This window comes from Bombina bombina, chromosome 11 (genome assembly GCF_027579735.1).
Source record: "Bombina bombina isolate aBomBom1 chromosome 11, aBomBom1.pri, whole genome shotgun sequence".
Classification (NCBI taxonomy): domain Eukaryota; kingdom Metazoa; phylum Chordata; class Amphibia; order Anura; family Bombinatoridae; genus Bombina; species Bombina bombina.
The window spans coordinates 106695068-106715371 of record NC_069509.1 but is presented as its reverse complement, the minus strand read 5'-3'; the positions used below and the strand labels follow the sequence as shown (position 1 = coordinate 106715371).

Sequence of the window (20304 nt, the reverse complement as noted above, 5' to 3'; positions counted from 1 at the left end):
CTAGCTTAAAGGGACAGTCTACTCCAGAATTTTGATTAGACTGCCCCTTTAATTTATACTTAGTATATTTTTATTTTTAAAGTAGTTAGTTTTTTGTAATTTATCAGTAACTTTAGTATTTAGTAAATTAGGTAATTTTAGTTCATTTAGGGGGTGTTAGGTTAATTGAGTTGTGGGCTATGGTGGTTTAGGGGTTAATAATTTAGTTATTACTTGCGGTGTGGGTTTGATGGCGGATATAGGGGTTAATAGACTTTATTAGTTATTGCGGTGGGGGATTGCGGTTGACAGGTAGATAGACATTACGCATGAGTTAGGTGTTAGTTTATTTTTGCAGGCATTTTCGGGAGTTATGGTGCTCCCATACTCAGCGCAAGGCTTGCTACGGCTGCCTTTTATGGCGAGGTAAAAATGGAGTTAGATTTCTCCATTTTCGCCACGCTGGATATTGGATATCGATTTACGACGCGGTCCCATGTTAGCTTATGGGAGTAAAAATTGCGGGCGACAGGTGAAATATACGCGCGTAACTTGTATGCTACGCCGTATATGTGATACCAAAACAGCGCAAAAACCGGCATCGCCGGCTTTTGCAGGCGACGCTGCAAATGTAATGGAGGCCACAATGTCTAACCCTTAATCCTGCACACAGATCAGCACTTTTTCTTACCTGCAGAGTAAGGTTCTTGCTTCTCAATGTAAATGAACTCCTTCCTTTCATACTTGGCCCGAATCCACTGTTCACGGAGCACTCTAAAAACCGCCACAAAAGGACACATCATTTAATAAGTCTGTTGTTGGTAAAACCACTGGCTCATACAGCCGGCTTGAGTATTATACAGACCACTGTTATTACTCTCTATTCTCACAAGCAAGCTACAGCCGGATTATTGTGCATGGGAAAACAAAATAACATTCCTTAATACGAGTCATCCACAAAAAGGCATACATTTCACAGGAGAATGAAAGTGCTATATAAGAAGAGAATACACTTTCAAATGCACATTAGAGGAATCTGTTATAAGTTATGATTGCCATCAGCCAGAATTCCTTGTAATGCTTAAGACAAATGATTTGTTAAAAAGTTTTGCTTGTGTGAAGTTAGTGGCAATGTCCGATCATCATGTGAATTAAAGACGCATAAAACAGGAAATTGAATTCTACACAACATGTTAAATCATGTATAATAAAAATTACTTTGCATTTATCTTTCATTATTTATTTTGATTCCTTTTTCAAATAATTTTATGAAAATAGTATTTTTCCCCAAACACTGCGAGAAATGCAAGACCATGATCTAGACTTAAAGGGACATTATACACTCATTTTTTCTTTGCATAAATGTTTTGTAGATGATCTATTTATATAGCCCATAAAGTTTTGTTTTTTTGAAAATGTATAGTTTTTCTTATTTTTAACCCCTTAGTGACCAGAGCACTTTTCCATTTGTTGACCGTTTGGGACCAAGGCTATTTTTACATTTCTGCTGTGTTTGTGTTTAGCTGTAATTTTCCTCTTACTCATTTACTGTACCCACACATATTATATACCGTTTTTCTCGCCATTAAATGGACTTTCTAAAGATACCATTATTTTCATCATATCTTATAATTTACTATTAAAAAAATTATAAAATATGAGGAAAAAATGGAAAAAAAACAATTTTTTCAAACTTTGACCCCCAAAATCTGTTGCACATCTACAACCACCAAAAAACACCCATGCTAAATAGTTTCTAAATTTTGTCCTGAGTTTAGAAATACCCAATGTTTACATGTTCTTTGCTTTTTTTGCAAGTTATAGGGCACTAAATAAAAGTAGCACTTTGCTATTTCCAAACCACTTTTTTTCAAAATTAGCGCTAGTTACATTGGGACACTGATATCTGTCAGGAATCCCTGAATATCCTTTAACATGTATATATATATTTTTAGAAGACATCCCAAAGTATTGATCTAGGCCCATTTTGGTATATTTCATGCCACCATTTCACCGCCAAATGCGATCAAATAAAAAAAAAAGTTCACTTTTTCACAAATTTTTTCACAAACTTTAGGTTTCTCACTGAAATTATTTACAAACAGCTTGTGCAATTATTGCACAAATGGTTTTAAATGCTTCTCTGGGATCCCCTTTGTTCAGAAATAGCAGACATATATGGCTTTTACGTTGCTTTTTGGTAATTAGAAGGCCGCTAAATGCCACTGCGCACCACACGTGTATTATGCGCAGCAGTGAAGGGGTTAATTAAGGAGCATGTAGGGAGCTTGTAGGGTTAATTTTAGCTTTAGTGTAGTGTAGTAAACAACCCCAAGTATTGATCTAGGCCCATTTTGGTATATTTCATGCCACCATTTCACCGCCAAATGCGATCAAATTAAAAAAAACTTTAAATATTTCACAATTTTAGGTTTCTCACTGAAATTATTTACAAACAGCTTGTGCAATTATGGCACAAATTGTTGTAAATGCTTCTCTGGGATCCCCTTTGTTCAGAAATAGCAGACATATATGGCTTTGGCGTTGCTTTTTGGTAGTTAGAAGGTCGCTAAATGCCGCTGCGCATCACACGTATATTATGTCTAGCAGTGAAGGAGTTAATTAGGTAGCTTGTAGGGAGCTTGCAGGGTTAATTTTAGCTTTAGTGTAGAGATCAGCCTCCCACCCCCTGATCCCTCCCAAACAGCTCACTTCCCTCCCCCACCCCACAATTGTCCCCGCCATCTTAAGTACTGGCAGAAAATCTGCCAGTACTAAAATAAAAGTTTTAGGTTTTTAAAAAAAAATTAAAAAAAATTATTCTGCTGTGTAGGACCCCCCTTAGCCCCCAACCTCCCTCATCCCCCCCCAAACAGCTCTTTAACCCCCCTCTCTGCCTTTATTGGGCACCATATTGGGTACTGGCAGCTGTCTGCCAGTACCCAGTTTGAAAAATAATAATGTATTTTTTTTTTATTTTTTTTTTAATATTTTATTTATTTCTGTAGTGTAGCTGCCCCCCCCCTCAACATCCAACCCCCCACCCTCTCCCAGATGCCTTGATTTCAAAATCCCACCCTCCCCAGTCCTCTCTCCCACCCTCCAGATCTACAGCATATTGATGCTGTTTTGATAGACCTCTCGTGCACGCGCGTGCACAGCTCTCGTGCACGCGCCCGTGCACGCGCACGCACCCGCACTAGATCCCTCCCCCCTCCTCCACCAATAACTGCCCACCCGCCTCCCTGGATGAGCTCCCACCCACCAACGATAACGGCCATCGGTAGCCGATGCAGAGAGGGCCACAGATTGGCTCTCTCTGCATCGGATGGCTAAAAACAGTTATTGCAGGATGCCTCAATATTGAGGCATCACTGCATTAACATGAAAGCAGCTGGAAGCTATCAGGATAGCTTCCACTGCTTTCAAAGACCAACGACGTATGGGGTACGTCCTTGGTCATTAACTGCATTTTTTTGCAGGACGTACCCCATACGTCGTTGGTCGTTAAGGGGTTAAATAGCATTGCTCTGATTTTCAGACTCCTAACCAAGCCCCAAAGTTTTATGTGAATACCGTCAGCTACCTTCTCCAGCTTGCTCCTGTTTGTGTAAAGGGTCTTTTCATATGCAAAAGAAGGGGGAGGGGGGAGTGTCTTATTTCCCACTTGTAGTGGGCTTTCCAGCTACCTTTTCAACAGAGCTAAACTAAGAACTTCTAAGTAAGTTTTTAAACAGTTTTATACTGGATTTTTATATCAGTATCTGTGCATCTTATTCTTTATAGTAGTGTCTATTACATGCAGTTATATAAAAAATGAGTGTATACTGTCCCTTTAAAGGGACAGTATACTATAAAACTGTTTTTCCCTTAATGTGTTTCTAATTACTTTTTTTGCCAGCTGCAGAGTATACAATGTATGAGATTTGCTTTTTAAGGCTTATATGTGTATATGAATTCGCTGCTTTGTGTTTTAAAGCCACAACCTAATAGGGTTAGGTTGAGCTTGTAGGTATAATCAAATCTCATTACTTTATCACATTGTGTACATATTCCTGCTTCTTTATCTTATATCGTTTCATAAACCAATCACGAATACTTGGAAATAACAATGGAAAATTAACATTTTATTACCTTATCTCTTCTATAACCCACTGGGAGTGTAATTTTTTCTACTGGATGGGTTAACACAGCTTGGCCTTGAGGCCAAAAACCTTCAGGATGGGTGGGGATACCACAGGCTAAATAAACAATTTCAAATGCCAATTTAAGGGAAATGGAAATAGTTGTAAACAATTTAATACACTCCAGCAGGTAAAGTGGATCATTGGGAACAAATTAAAGGGGAGAACATTTTTGAGTAAACTGTCCCATTAAAGTAGCATAAACACCCCCATAATTATTTCTTAATTCAGATAGAACATGCAATGTTAAACAAAGTTACTTCTATTATCTAATTTACTTTCAGATAGATTACGAGTTTGGTGTTATGAGTGAAAAAGCCTAACGCCACTATTACAAGTCTTGCAGATATAGGTGTACCGCACGCCTTTTTGGCCGTCACGCAACGTCAGTACCGCACTTTTAAAAAACAGTCCTTTTTTTAATGGGACTTTCATAGCACCGGTATTACAAGTTTGCCTGCAAGGCCAAAAAGTCAGCGGTACACTCTATAACCACAAGATTCATACCGCCATCTAAAGTCAGTAGTTATGAGTTTTACGTTACAAAGCTGTAGCATAAAACTCATACCTAAAGTGTTAAAAACAGAATTTATGCTTACCTGATAAATTACTTTCTCCAACGGTGTGTCCGGGCACGGCGTCATCCATTACTTGTGGGAATATTCTCTTCCCTAACAGGAAATGGCAAAGAGCACAGCAAAAGCTGTCCATATAGCCCCTCCTCAGGCTCCGCCCCCCAGTCATTCGACCGACGGTTAGGAGAAAAAAAGGAGAAACTATAGGGTGCCGTGGTGACTGTAGTGTATAAAGAAAGAAATTTTTCAAACCTGATTAGGAAACCAGGGCGGGCCGTGGACCGGACACACCGTTGGAGAAAGTAATTTATCAGGTAAGCATAAATTCTGTTTTCTCCAACATTGGTGTGTCCGGTCCACGGCGTCATCCATTACTTGTGGGAACCAATACCAAAGCTTTAGGACACGGATGAAGGGAGGGAGCAAATCAGGTTACCTAAATGGAAGGCACCACGGCTTGCAAAACCTTTCTCCCAAAAATAGCCTCCAAAGAAGCATAAGTATCAAATTTGTAGAATTTGGCAAAAGTGTGCAGAGAAGACCAAGTCGCTGCCTTACATATCTGATCAACAGAAGCCTCGTTCTTGTAGGCCCATGTGGAAGCCACAGCCCTAGTAGAGTGAGCTGTGATTCGTTCAGGAGGCTGCCGTCCGGCAGTCTCATAAGCCAATCGGATAATGCTTTTCAGCCAGAAAGAAAGAGAGGTAGCAGTAGCTTTTTGACCTCTCCTCTTACCAGAGTAAACGACAAACAAAGATGAGGTTTGTCTAAAATCTTTTGTTGCTTCTAAATAGAACTTTAAAGCACGAACTACATCTAAATTGTGTAACAAACGTTCCTTCTTTGAAACTGGATTCGGACACAGAGAAGGAACAACTATTTCCTGGTTAATATTCTTGTTGGAAACAACTTTTGGAAGAAAACCAGGCTTAGTACGCAAAACAACCTTATCTGAATGGAAAACCAGATAGGGTGGATTACACTGCAAAGCAGATAATTCAGAAACTCTTCTAGCAGAAGAAATAGCAACCAAAAACAGAACTTTCCAAGATAGTAACTTAATATCTATGGAATGTAAAGGTTCAAACGGAACCCCTTGAAGAACTGAAAGAAATAAATTTAGACTCCAAGGAGGAGTCATGGGTCTGTAAACAGGCTTGATTCTGACCAAAGCCTGAACAAAAGCTTGTACATCTGGCACAGCTGCCAGTCGTTTGTGTAACAAGACAGATAAAGCAGAAATCTGTCCCCTTAGAGAACTCGCTGACAACCCTTTATCCAAACCTTCTTGGAGAAAGGAGAGAATCTTTGGAATTTTAATCTTACTCCAGGAGAATCCCTTGGATTCACACCAACAGATATATTTTTTCCATATTTTATGGTAAATCTTTCTAGTCACAGGTTTTCTGGCTTGGACCAGAGTATCTATCACAGAATTTGAAAACCCACGCTTGGATAAAATCAAGCGTTCAATTTCCAAGCAGTCAGCTGCAGAGAAACTAGATTTGGATGTTCGAATGGACCTTATACTAGAAGATCCTGTCTCAAAGGTAGCTTCCATGGTGGAGCCGATGACATATTCACCAGGTCTGCATACCAAGTCCTGCGTGGCCACGCAGGAGCTATCAGAATCACCGAGGCCTTCTCCTGTTTGATCCTGGCTATAAGCCTGGGAAGGAGAGGAAACGGTGGAAACACATACGCTAGGTTGAACGACCAAGGTTTAATTTATAAACAGAGAGAAAGAACAGAAGCATTTATGTGGCACACTTGGGGGGTATTGTCATCTCATACATATGTAGGTGGTGAGTTCATTGTGTAGAATTGTGAGTTATATTAAAACTTAACATTTATTAAATATATACATAAAATAGTTCAAGTGTTGTGGACCATGCCACTTTTAATAAAAACGTTGCATCAAGTTATATTAGAGTCAAAAAAAGAGAAAGAAAATAACACAGTTTAAAAGAAAATGGCACTGTGTACTCTCTGGTAAAGGAGTAACCTCCTGTGTATCAAAATTAGTTAAATGTATCTTCAGAGGGTATCGAACTGTAATTCACTATAAGTTCAGGGGTAAGTGGGACCGCAGCGTGCCCAGAGGTAACTGAGGGAGACAACACTATTATTGTATATATATATAAGTTGCCTGTATCTTATAGTAAACAGATATAAGTCTCCACACTCCCCTAGCCGCCAAACTTAGGCGCACATTACCACCTAAATAGATGCCCGCAATAGGCCAACAAATTACCAAGTGAAGAAAGTTTCCCAATTAAGTTATACCCCGTTTTCTATATTAAAGTACTGATACCACAGAGAGCAGCAGTGCAAACGGCCTAACGCGCGTTTCGCAAATGCTTTATCAAAGGCTAACCCGATCACCACCCGGGGTTTCCTTAAAAAGATCCAATAGCCAATCCTATATTTCCATTTTAATTGACAGATCATTTCAACCAATCACGTGAAGTCATCCGCGATTGGCTTGCGCAGCGGGTGTGTGCCGTTCTACCAATGGTATGCGGAGAGACGATGACGTGGGCGCATTCACGCCCCCCTGTCACCTTACTCAATTCCTCTATACACTGTGAATGGCCAAGTAGAGGGAGATGTTAAGGGAAGGTAGCGCTATGCGCTTACTGTAATTTGTCACCTCACTCCATTGATTACTATATGTTCTCAAGTTTGAAGTTCTAGCGACATTTCAATCAGAATTGCTGCCGGATTGTTAGTATTTTCTAGGTCTTTTGTTATAGGTTTGTCTGTCCGATTTTATGTAATATATACACACAAAGGTCAGGGGTTAACTGAGGATAGATTACTCAAACGTAGATCTAGTTATTACTTCCCACAGTATTCATTAAACGTTATAACACAAATATTTAGTGGGTCAGAGCTCTTATAAGACCATACTGTTTACAATTACTCTTGTCTTAACAGATTTTGTACGCTTATATGCATAATTATTATAATGGAGCAGATTTTGTTAATAAGTAGTGGGGGCAAGGTTGTAACACATATTCATTCATAACGGATTCCTCTTCATATATAGCCCCCTTCTCCTAATACCATGAACCAGATTCATAGGTTAACTAGATATCCCCTAATTTAATCAGTAATTTATGTATGAGAGCCCCACAATAACTCTCTTATGGTTCCTATAGATATCCATTATCCTAATATGTATATATAAGGGCAGATTATCCCCAAAGGTAGCAATTTAAGGATGTTCTTAGTTAAATGTCAAATCATATCAATTTTTCAGAGAAAAGTTATTTGGATTAGTGTTCATACTCTATTCAGAGATTATCTTTAGTTGAAGATCACAGAGGTATGGAATATCTTTGCATTAGGGTCTTAACCCATAGTGTACCTAGTAGTAATTCTGAGGGGCAGATATATGCCTCTTAAAGTATGATTGTACATTTACAGATTCTACTCCAGAAATGCACTGAAGGTTAGCATTTCATTTAACCCCTTAGGGCTCATAGTCTGTAATCTAAAGATCCATTTGGTCTCTGCTTTAAGGAGTGCGTTTTCAATGTTCCCTCCTCTTATTCCTAATGAGACTTTCTGGAGGATCCAACTTCGTAATTCCGGTTTGCATTCATGTTTTTCCATGAAGTGTTTCGCCACTGTGGTTAGTTTCTTATCATGTTCCAGGTCATTTCTGGCATTTTTGATTGTACATATGTGTTCACCCAATCGTCTCCTGAATTCGCGTGTCGACATCCCCACGTACTTCTTGTTACATTTGCACTCGATACAGTAGATAATATTCTTGCTCCTACAGTTATAGAAGTCATTCATGTAAATTATACCAGATGGAAAGATATTCATCTGTTTGACCGTCAGCATATATGGACAGAACTTACATGTCCCACATGCATATGTTCCTTTGAAGTCCTTTCTTTTTTTGGTAGTCTGTTTTACAAAATGACTCTTCGTTACTTTATCCTTAATTGTAGGGGCTCGTCTCCAGCTCACTGCAATCTTATCCCCAATACATTTGGAAAGATCCTCATCTGTTTTTAAAATATGTACATTATTATTGAGGATATCTCTTATTTCCTTGTGTGCTGTATTGAAGGTGCTGACAAATCTGACCTTATTGTCCAAATTGGATTTCAATTTTGGTTTCAGTAGATCTAGTCTGTCAGTGTGAAGGGCTCTATGATACGCTTTTTTAAGAATGCTATTAGGGTATCCCCTAGTTTTGAGCCTCTTCTTCATGTCCCTTGCCTGATTTTTAAAAACACTGATGTCCGAACAGTTACGCCGTAATCTCAGAAATTCCCCAAAGGGAATAGCTTTTTTTGTTGCTGGATGATGGGCGCTCTGGAAACTGAGTATCGAGTTCGTGGCTGTTTCTTTCCTATAAAGGTCTGATTTAATCCGACCAAACATATCTCTTGATATTCTCAAGTCTAGAAATGTGACATTTTCATGATTGATTTCATAAGTTAGACGTAGATTTAGGTTGTTGTTTAATATTCCAATAAATTCTTTGAATAGTAGTGTGTCTCCCTTCCAAATCAGGAAGACATCGTCTATGTACCTGAGCCATAGGACAATGTTATCAGCATACTTTTCCATATCCACTCCAAAGACAAATTCACGCTCCCACCACCCTAAGTATATATTTGCGTAGGTGGGGGCACATGCTGTGCCCATCGCTGTTCCTCGGATTTGTAGGAAAAATTTATCATTAAATACGAAAAAGTTATGACTCAATACAAACTTGAGTAGTCTCACTATAAATTTGTTTTTAGGAGTATTCTCAGTTGTTTCCATTTGGAGAAAGTAGTTCACTGCATGGCAACCCCATTGATGTTCAATTGATGTGTATAGCGACTCAACATCACAAGTCGCTAAGAACATGTCATCCTCTAGTGTCATGTCCTCTATTTTACTTAGTACATCCATCGTATCCCTTGTGTATGAGGGAAGTGTGAGGACAATATTTCTTAATCGCAGATCCAGATACCTAGATGCCTGTTCACATAGACTACCAATTCCTGCTACAATTGGTCTTCCGGGCGGTGTCAGTTTATTCTTGTGTATCTTTGGTAGTAAATAGAAGGTAGCGATTTTAGGATTTTCTACCTTTAGGAATTTCATTTCTTTTTCATCTATTAGGCCATCTTTTTTGGCATCATGGATTAAAGTTTCGTACATTCTCAAATAGTCATCACTTGGGTTATTCCATAAGAATTTGTAGCAGTTTGTATCTCCTAGTTGTTTCATCGCTTCAGTAATGTACATAGATATTGGCCAAATGACAATGTTGCCTCCCTTGTCGGATGGCTTTATCACCACGTCTTCCCATTTTTGGATGTCATTTAATGCCCATTTTTCTGCTTCATTTAAATTACTTCTATCACTTTCTCTCAGATTCAAAATATCTCTACAGACTACTTTTAAAAATATTTCTATCTGTGGATATATAGAGATTTGTGGCATAAACGTGGATTTCTTTGTAAGTTTTTTCTGCCAATCTGAGGTATCCGGTGCAGCTGTTTCATTATCCTCCAGTAATGTCACAAGATCCATTATGGCTTGTGTTTCTTCATCACTGTCATTATGTTTTGTGTACATTTTTCTCAGTGCTAACTTTCTGGCAAAAAGATTAATATCTTTTATTATTTCAAAGAGATTTAATTTATTTGAGGGGGAGAAGGATAGTCCTCTACCGAGTACATTAAGATAACACTCTGTCAGACAAATTAATTATTTCTAGGGTATCAGTTTTCACCATCTGAACGACCAAGGTGCCACTAATGCATCCACTAGAGTCGCCTTGGGATCCCTGGATCTGGACCCGTAGCAAGGAATCTTGAAGTTCTGACAGGACGCCATCAGATCCATGTCTGGAATGCCCCATAATTGGGTTAACTGGGCAAAGACCTCCGGGTGGAGTTCCCACTCCCCCGGATGGAAAGTCTGACGACTCAAATAGTCCGTCTCCCAGTTGTCTACTCCTGGGATGTGAATTGCAGATAGATGGCAGGAGTGATCCTCCGCCCATTTGATGATCTTGGACACCTCGCTCATCGCCAAGGAACTCTTTGTTCCCCCCTGATGATTGATGTACGCAACAGTCGTTATGTTGTCCGACTGAAACCTTATGAACCTGGCTTCCGCTAGTTGAGGCCAAGCCAGGAGCGCATTGAATATTGCTCTTAGTTCCAAAATGTTTATCGGGAGAAGAGACTCTTCCCGAGACCATAGACCCTGAGCTTTCAGAGAGTCCCAGACCGCGCCCCAACCCAAGAGGCTGGCGTCGGTCGTGACAATGACCCACTCCGGTCTGCGGAAACTCATTCCCTGAGACAGGTGATCCTGGGTCAACCACCAGAGAAGTGAGTCCCTGGTTACCTGGTCTACTTGAATTTGGGGAGACAAGTCTGTATAGTCCCCATTCCACTGTTTGAGCATGCACAGCTGTAATGGTCTTAAATGAATTCGAGCAAAAGGAACCACATCCATTGCTGCAACCATTAGTCCTATTACTTCCATGCACTGAGCTATGGAGGGCTGAGGAATAGAATGAAGAACTCGACAAGCGTTTAGAAGCTTTATCTTTCTGACTTCTGTCAGGAAGATCTTCATTTCCACAGAATCTATTATTGTTCCCAGAAAAGGAACCCTTGTGGACGGTGACAGTGAACTCTTTTCTATGTTCACCTTCCACCCGTGAGATCTGAGAAAGGCCAACACAATGTCTATATGAGCCCTTGCTTTGGAAAGAGACGACGCTTGGATTAGGATGTCGTCTAGGTAAGGTGCTACAGCGATGCCCCTCGGCCTTAGGACCGCTAGAAGGGACCCTAGCACCTTTGTGAAAATTCTGGGAGCGGTGGCTAAACCGAATGGAAGAGCCACGAACTGGTAATGTTTGTCCAGAAAGGCGAACCTCAGGAACTGATGATGAGTTTTGTGGATTGGGATATGCAGATACGCATCCTTTAGGTCCACGGTAGTCAAATATTGACCCTGCTGGATTGTCGGCAAGATTGTCCGAATGGTTTCCATTTTGAAAGATGGAACTCTGAGGAACTTGTTTAATATCTTTAAATCCAGAATTGGCCTGAAAGTTCCCTCTTTTTTGGGAACTACAAACAGGTTCGAGTAAAACCCTAGACCTTGTTCCCCTGAGGGGACTGGGTTTATCACTCCCATCTTTAATAGGTCTCTTACACAATGTAAGAATGCCTGTTTCTTTATCTGGTCTGAAGATAAGCGAGACAGGTGGAACCTTCCCTTTGGAGGAAGTCCCTTGAACTCTAGCAGGTATCCCTTGGAGACTATTTCTAGTGCCCAGGGATCCGGAACATCTCTTGCCCAAGCCTGAGCAAAGAGAGATAACCTGCCCCCTACTAGATCCGGTCCCGGATCGGGGGCTACCCCTTCATGCTGTCTTGGTAGCAGCAGTAGGTTTCTTGGTCTGTTTACCCTTGTTCCAGCCTTGCACGGGCTTCCATGCAGGTTTGGGCTGGGCCGCGTTACCGTCTTGTCTAGCGGCAGTGGAGTTATTAGCCGGTCCGTTCCTGAAATTGCGAAATGAACGAAAATTAGACTTGTTCTTAGCCTTAAAAGGCCTATCCTGTGGGAGGGCATGGCCCTTACCCCCAGTGATGTCTGAAATAATTTCCTTCAATTCCGGCCCAAAAAGGGTTTTACCCTTGAAAGGAATATTAAGTAACTTAGTCTTGGACGACACATCTGCCGACCAGGATTTTAGCCAAAGCGCCCTCCGCGCTACTATAGCAAAACCTGAGTTTTTCACCGCCAATTTCGTTATTTGAAAAGCGGCATCCAATATAAAGGAATTAGCTAACTTTAGTGCGTGAATTCTGTCCATGACTTCTTCATAGGAAGTCTCTTTCTGGAGCGACCTTTCTAATTCCTCGAACCAAAAGGACGCCGCTGAGGTGACAGTAATAATACACGTAGCTGGTTGAAGGATGAAACCTTGCTGAACAAAAATCTTTTTAAGCAATCCTTCCAATTTTTTATCCATAGGATCTTTGAAAGCGCAGCTGTCCTCTATAGGAATAGTTGTGCGCTTCGCTAATGTTGAAACAGCTCCCTCAACCTTCGGGACTGTCTGCCATGCATCCCTTCTAGGGTCTACAATGGGAAACATTTTCTTAAATATAGGAGGTGGGGCAAAGGGTATACCCGGCTTCTCCCACTCCTTATCCACTATGTCCGCTACCCTCTTGGGTATTGGAAAGGCGTCATCGTGCACTGGGACCTCTAAGAATTTGTCCAATTTGCACAACTTCTCTGGTACTACCATAGAATCACAGTCATCCAGAGTAGCTAATACCTCCTTAAGCAAGGTGCGGAGATGTTCTAGCTTAAACTTAAATGCTACTATATCAGGTTCTGCCTGTTGAGAAATTTTTCCTGAGTCAGAAATTTCTCCCTCAGACAGCCCCTCCCTCACAGCCAATTCCGATTGATGTGAGGGTAAAATAGATAAGGCATCGTCAGCGTCTAATTGTTCATCCTTTTTATCTGTATTTAAAACTGAACAATCACACTTTCTCTGAAATGCTGGCAGTTTGGATAAAAGATTTGCTATAGAATTATCCACTACTGCTGTTAATTGTTGCATAGAAATAAGTACTGGCGCGCTAGGTGTTGCCTGCGCGGGCAAAGCTGGTGTAGACACAGAAGGAGAGGATGTAGAACTATCCCCACTACCTTCATTAGATGAATCATCTTGGGCAACGTTATGAAATGTAACAGAGCTGTCCTTACTTTGTTTGGACGCTATGGCACAATTAGCACAAACACTCGAAGGGGGGACCACATTGGTCTCTATACACACAGAACATAGGTTATCTGATGGCACAGACCTGTTAAACAGATTTAGGCAGGCAAACAATGCAATAAAAACGATTTTAAACAAAAACGTTACTGTCTCTTTAAATAATAAAATGACACACTTTATTTCTGAATGTTCAAAAAACTATGAAGGCAATATCCGATTTTTATGAAATTTGGACTCCAGTGTCTTAATGCTTTGAAAGTATTGCACAGCAAAAATGGAGACTCTAGCCCTTAAAACAAGCAAACCGGAGCTAATTGTTGGATTTAACCGTTTTTATACACTACAATCCCTGCTACAGCTTTGCTGTAGCTTTTACCTTCCTTAGGGGTCAACCTCCACAGAAATAAGCCTTCTGGAGTCACTTTCTGAGCCACAGGACCCTCTCACATGAATCTGCATGCACTGCCTTGAAATCAACTGCGCAGCTGAAGCGCCAAAATGAGGCCTCCTTCCTCAGTATACTAGAGTGAAGGGGCCTTCCTGACTAGATTTAGGCGTCTAAAACAAGCCAGATCAAATAAAAAACGTCCCCAAGTGTATATAAGTTTATAAAACATTTCAAATGCCATGATATTGTAATAAAAACCAATCGATTTGACCCATAATAGTGTCTACCAGCATAAAAACCAAAAAGGGGAAGCCTGTTATCTTTTTTGCTGAGTTCAAAGAAAAATGGCTTACCGTTTTCCCTGAGGGGAAAAATGACTGTCATCTAGCATTAGCCTGTGTTGTTAGAAGGAGACTAGTCATACCTGAAGCAGATGAGTCTGCAAACTGTTACCCACAACTGAAGTTCTCTGGTTTCAACAGTCCTGCGTGGTAACAGCAATGGATTTTAGTTACTTGTGCTAAAATCATAGCCCTCTTAAACAGAAATCTTCATCACTTTTCTGTTGTAGAGTAAATAGTACAAGCCAGCACTATTTTAAAATAACAAACTCTTGATAGAAGAAATAAAAACTACAACTAAACACCACAAACTCTTCACCATCCCCGTGGAGATGCTACTTGTTCAGAGCGGCAAAGAGAATGACTGGGGGGCGGAGCCTGAGGAGGGCCTATATGGACAGCTTTTGCTGTGCTCTTTGCCATTTCCTGTTAGGGAAGAGAATATTCCCACAAGTAATGGATGACGCCGTGGACCGGACACACCAATGTTGGAGAAAGGTACACTAACACATATAAACTACATATTAACCCCTAAACTGAGGCCCTCCCACATCACAAACACTATAATAAATTAATTAACCCCTAATCCGCCGCTCCGGACATCGCCACCACTATAATAAACTTATGAACCCCTAAACCACCACCCTCCCGCATCGCAAACACTATTTAAATATTATTAACCCCTAATCTGCCATCCGCCCACACCGTCACTATAATAAACCTATTAACCCCTAAACCGCCTCCCTCCTGCATCACTATATAAATATATTAACCCCTAAACCTAACCCTAACATAACCCTAAGCCTAACACCCCCTAACTTAAATATAATTAAAATAAATCTGAATAAACTTTACAATTGTTACCTAAATAACCTATTTTAAACTAAATACATACTTACCTGTAAAATAAAACCTAAGCTAGCTACAAAATAACTAATAGTTACATTGTAGCTAGCTTAGGTTTTAGTTTTATTTCACAGTTAAGTTTGTATTTATTTTAACTAGGTAGACTAGTTAGTAAATAGTTATTAAACTATTTACTAACTACCTAGTTAAAATAAATACAAAGTTACCTGTAAAATAAAACCTAAGCTGCCTTACACTAAAAACTAACATTACAATAAAATAAAAAATAAAAATTAATCTAATACAATTATCTAAATTACAAAAAAAAAAAATATCACTAAATTAAACAAAATAAAAAACGAAATTATCCAAAATAAAAATGAATTACTCCTAATCTAATAGCCCTATAAAAATAAAAAAGCCCTCCCAAAATAAAAAAAAAACCCTAGCCTACACTAAACTGAAAATAGCCCTTAAAAGGGCTCTTTTGCAATCAGCCAATAGGATTGAGCTCGCATTCTATTGGCTGATTGGAATAGCCAATAGAATGCAAGCTCAATCCTATTGGCTGATTGGATCAGCCAATAGGATCAAAGCTCAATCCTATTGGCTGATTGCAACAGCCAATAGGATTTTTCACATTTAATTCTTATTGGCTGATTCTGAATTCTATCAGCCAATCGGAATGTAAGGGACCCCATCTTGGATGACGTCACTTAAAGGGAAACTTCATTCTACAGCGGTGATCAGAAGAAGAGGATGCTCCGCGCCGGATGTCTTGAAGATGGACCTGCTCCGCGCCATATGGATGAAAATAGAAGATGCCGTCTGGATGAAGACTTCTGTCCACTTGGATGAAGACTTCTGCTGGCTTTGATGAGGATGGATGTCCGGTCTTCCAAAATTGTAAGTGGATCGTCGGGGGTTAGTGTAGGTTTTTTTTAAGGGTCTATTGGGTGGGTTTTATTTTTAGAGTAGGGTTTTGGGCAATGTAAAAGAGCTAAATGCCCTTTTAAGGGCAATGCCCATCCAAATGCCCTTTTCAGGGCAATGGTTAGCTTAGGTTTATTTAGTTTTTATTTGTGGGGTTTGGTTGTGTGGGTGGTGGGTTTTACTGTTGGGGGGGTTGTTTGTATTTTTTTTACAGGTAAAAGAGTTGATTTCTTTTGGGCAATGCCCCGCAAAAGGCCCTTTTAAGGGATATTGACAGTTTAGTGTAGGCTAGGGTTTTTTTTTATTTGGGGGGGGCTTTTTTATTTTTATAGGGCTATTAGATTAGGAGTAATTCGTTTTTATTTTGGATAATTTCGTTTTTTACTTTGTGTAATTTAGTGATACTTTTTTTTGTAATTTAGATAATTGTATTTGATTAATTTAATTTTTTTATTTTATTGTAATGTTAGTTTTTAGTGTAAGGCAGGTTAGGTTTTATTTTACAGGTAACTTTGTATTTATTTCAACTAGGTAGTTAGTAAATAGTTAATAACTATTTACTAACTAGTCTGCCTAGTTAAAATAAATACAAACTTACCTTTGAAATAAAAATAAAACCTAAACTAGCTACAATGTAACTATTAGTAGGTATTAGGTTTTATTTCACAGGTAAGTTTGTATTTAGTTTTAAATAGGTTATTTAGGTAATAATTGTAAGTTTTATTTAGATTTATTTTAATTATATTTAAGTTAGGGGGGTTAGGGTTAGACATATGCTTAGGGTTACGTTAGGGTTAGGTTTAGGGGTTAATATATTTATGTAGTGTTAGCGATGTGCGAGGCCAGAGGCATCGACATTGGGGGCGGCAGATTAGAGGCTAATAAGGTAGGTAGGTGGCGGCGATGTTCAGGACAGCAGATTAGGGGTTAAATAACTAATGTAGGTGGCGGCGATGTTAAGGGCGGCAGATTAGGGGTTAATAAGTGTATTTAGGGGCAGCGATGTTCAGGACAGCAGATTAGGGGGTTAATAACTAATGTAGGTGGCGGCGATGTTAAGGGTGGCAGATTAGGGGTTAATAACATTATGTAGGTGGCGGTGATGTCTTTGGCGGCAGATTATGGGTTAATAACATTATGTAGATTTATTTTAATTATATTTAAATTAGGGGGGGTTAGGGTTCACGTTAGGGTTAGACTTATGCTTATGGTTACGTTAGGGTTAGGTTTAGGGGTTAATATATTTATTTAGTGTTAGTGATGTGGGAGGCCAGTAGTTTAGGGGTTAATAACTTTAGTATAGTGGAATCGACATTGGGGGCGGCAGATTAGGGGCTAATAAGTGTAGGTAGGTGGCGGCGATGTTAGGGGCAGCAGATTAGTGGTGTTCAGATGTGTTTTTTATGTTAGGGTGTTGGGTTTAAGCATAACTTTTTCTTTCCCCATAGAAAGCAATGGGGCTGCGTTACAGAGCTTTGCATTCCGCGATCGCAGGTGTTAGGCTTTTTTTTTAGCCGACTCTCCCCATTGATGTCTATGGGGAAATCGTGCACGAGCATGTCAAAACACTGCTTGTATTTGCAGAAGATGCCGTCTGGATGAAGACTTCTGCCCACCTGGAGGACCACTTCTTGCCGCTTGGATGAATACTTTTCCTGGCTTCATTGAGGATGGATGTCCGGTCTTCAAAAACTGTAAGCAGATCTTCGGGGTTAGTGTTAGGCTTTTTTAAGGGTTTATTGGGTGGGTTTTATTTTTAGATTAGGGTTTGGGCTGAAAAAAGAGCTAAATGCCCTTTTAAGAGCAATGCCCATACAAATGCCCTTTTCAGGGCAATGGGGAGCTTAGGTTTTTTTTAGATAAGATTTTATTTGGGGGGTTTGGTTGTGTGGGTGGTGGGTTTTACTGTTGGGGGGTTGTTTGTAATTTTTTTTACAGGTAAGAGAGCTGATTTCTTTGGGGCAATGCCCTGCAAAAGGCCCTTTTAAGGGCTATTGGCAGTTTAGTTTAGGCTAGGGGTTTTATTATTTTGGGGGGCTTTTTTTTTATAGGGCTATTAGATTAGGTGTAATTAGTTTAAATATTTGATAATTTCTTTTTTATTTTATGTAATTTAGTGTTTTTTTTGTACTTTAGTTAATTGTTTTTAATGATTTAATGATTTAATTGTAGTGTAAGTGTAGGTGATAGTGTAAGACAGGTTAGGTTTTATTTTACAGCTAAGTTTGTATTTATTTTAACTAGGTAGTTAGTAAATAGTAAATAACTATTTACTAACTAGTCTACCTAGTTAAAATAAATACAAACTTAGCTGTGAAATAAAAATAAAACCTAAGATAGATACAATGTAACTATTAGTTATATTGTAGCAAGCTTAGGGTTTATTTTATAGGTAAGTATTTAGTTTTAAATAGGAAATAGGAATTATTTAGGTATTAAATACTGCCTGCATATTGCCTGCTAACACCGGGTTTTTGCAAACCTTTAATAGCAGCGCTATAGGGAGGTGAGCAGGGGAAATAACTTGTAAGTTAGCACCGAGCCGCTCATAACGCAAAACTCATAATCTAGCCGAATATGTGGCTAAACCCATTTTTGGTAAGGAATTCTATAAAACAAAAAAATTGAAAATAAAAAGTATAAAGTATAGCGACATCTATTGAAATAATTCTATAGGGCATTTATATGTATGGCAAAAATATTAATTACAAAGATTACCTATTTATTTTTAAGAAAAACTCAAAAAGTGTGCCCCAAAGGTAGCAATACAGCTACCATCAACAGTAAGGCACAAAGAAATATACAAATACTGAGTAAAGCGTAAAAATTATATAAGGGTAATTTTTAAAAAAATATGCTAACGATATTTGAATCAATTTATATAAAAAAAAGAGGAACTAGAATTAACCCGACTCGACCAACGAATATAATATGTGGATGAGACCCAGCCACTATATAAACGTACCCCAAGTGATTTCTCTATTGAAACCATAGAGGGTCATGGAATCCAATTTCTGGATCCAGAGTGCTTCCTTCTCAAATAACAATTTCTGTCTGTTCCCACCTCTCCTCAGAGGACCTACACCATCTACAACCTGGAATTTTAACTGACTTTTATTGTGTCCCAGCAATGTAAAATGGTGAGCTACAGGGGCCGAGGGATAAAATTTACCTATGGCTGTTTTGTGTTGTTTAATCCTTTCTTTTATAGCTTTGGTGGTCTCGCCAACATTGGCCAGACCACACAGACATTTAATTATGTAAACCACAAATTGTGATTTACATGTATAGTGACCTTTGATAGAGAGACTTTTACCAGATTGCGGGTGAGTGACAGTATCTCCGGATTGATTTGAATTGCACTGTGCACAGTTGTTGCACAGGAAGGTACCATAGGGTACTTCACTACTGACTACTCTACTCTGACAAGGGCCCACATCAGCCATAACTAGAGTATCTCTTAAGTTACGATTTCTTTTATATGAAAACAGGGGGAAATCTTTGAATGTATTAGCTAGAATCCTGTCCTCAGATAGCAAAGACCAGTGTTTTTCAACACATTCTTTAAAGGCTGAATGTGGTACCCATATGGTACCACAAAAGGAATCCTATTGTTAAGGGTTTTCTTTTTAGCTTGATTCTTAATTGTTCCCGAGGGATGAGGTCCACTTTAAGTTTATGTGTCTCCAATAAATCTAGTGGATAACCCCTACTTTCAAACCTTGAAAATAAATTGTTAAATTGATCATTCAACCGTGTCTCATCATTGATTATCCTCTTAGCTCTCAAAAGTTGGCTGAAAGGAAGGCTCTTAAGTGTTTGTGGAGGATGGAAACTGGTGAATGCCAGACTATTATTCCTATCCATCTGTTTTCTTAATACATCTGTGGACAAGAGGCCATTTCTCAATGATACCGTGATATCCAAAAAGTTTTGAGTACATGTTCCATAGTAAATTGGAGATTAGAGTCAAACGTATTCAGCTCTTCAAAAAAAGATAATAAAGAGTTAACATCCCCTGTCCAGATCATAAAGACATCATCAATGTATCTTTTCCAAAATCTGCAAAGTTTCTTAAATTTATCATGAGTATTTAGAAAGTTTTTCGCAAATTCATGTACATATAAAGTCGCATATATGGGGGCCATATTGGCCCCCATGACCATTCCTTTTGTCTGCAAGTAAAAAAAGTCTTCAAAGAGAAAATAGTTTCTTGTCAACACCGTATCCAACAGATCCATAATAAACATGCGTTCCCTAGGTGAATAGAGTG

General features: G+C 39.2%; 1 protein-coding gene across 1 annotated transcript in view; it reads right to left on the bottom strand.

The window, feature by feature from the left end:
- The window catches only part of ADAP1 (ArfGAP with dual PH domains 1), a 1315539-nt gene that overhangs the window by 849612 nt on the left and 445623 nt on the right, over window positions 1–20304 (bottom strand). Inside the window, exon 4 of the mRNA XM_053695288.1 lies at window positions 671–753. Coding sequence (XP_053551263.1) covers window positions 671–753 — 83 coding nt within the window. The remainder of the gene's footprint in view (window positions 1–670; window positions 754–20304) is intronic.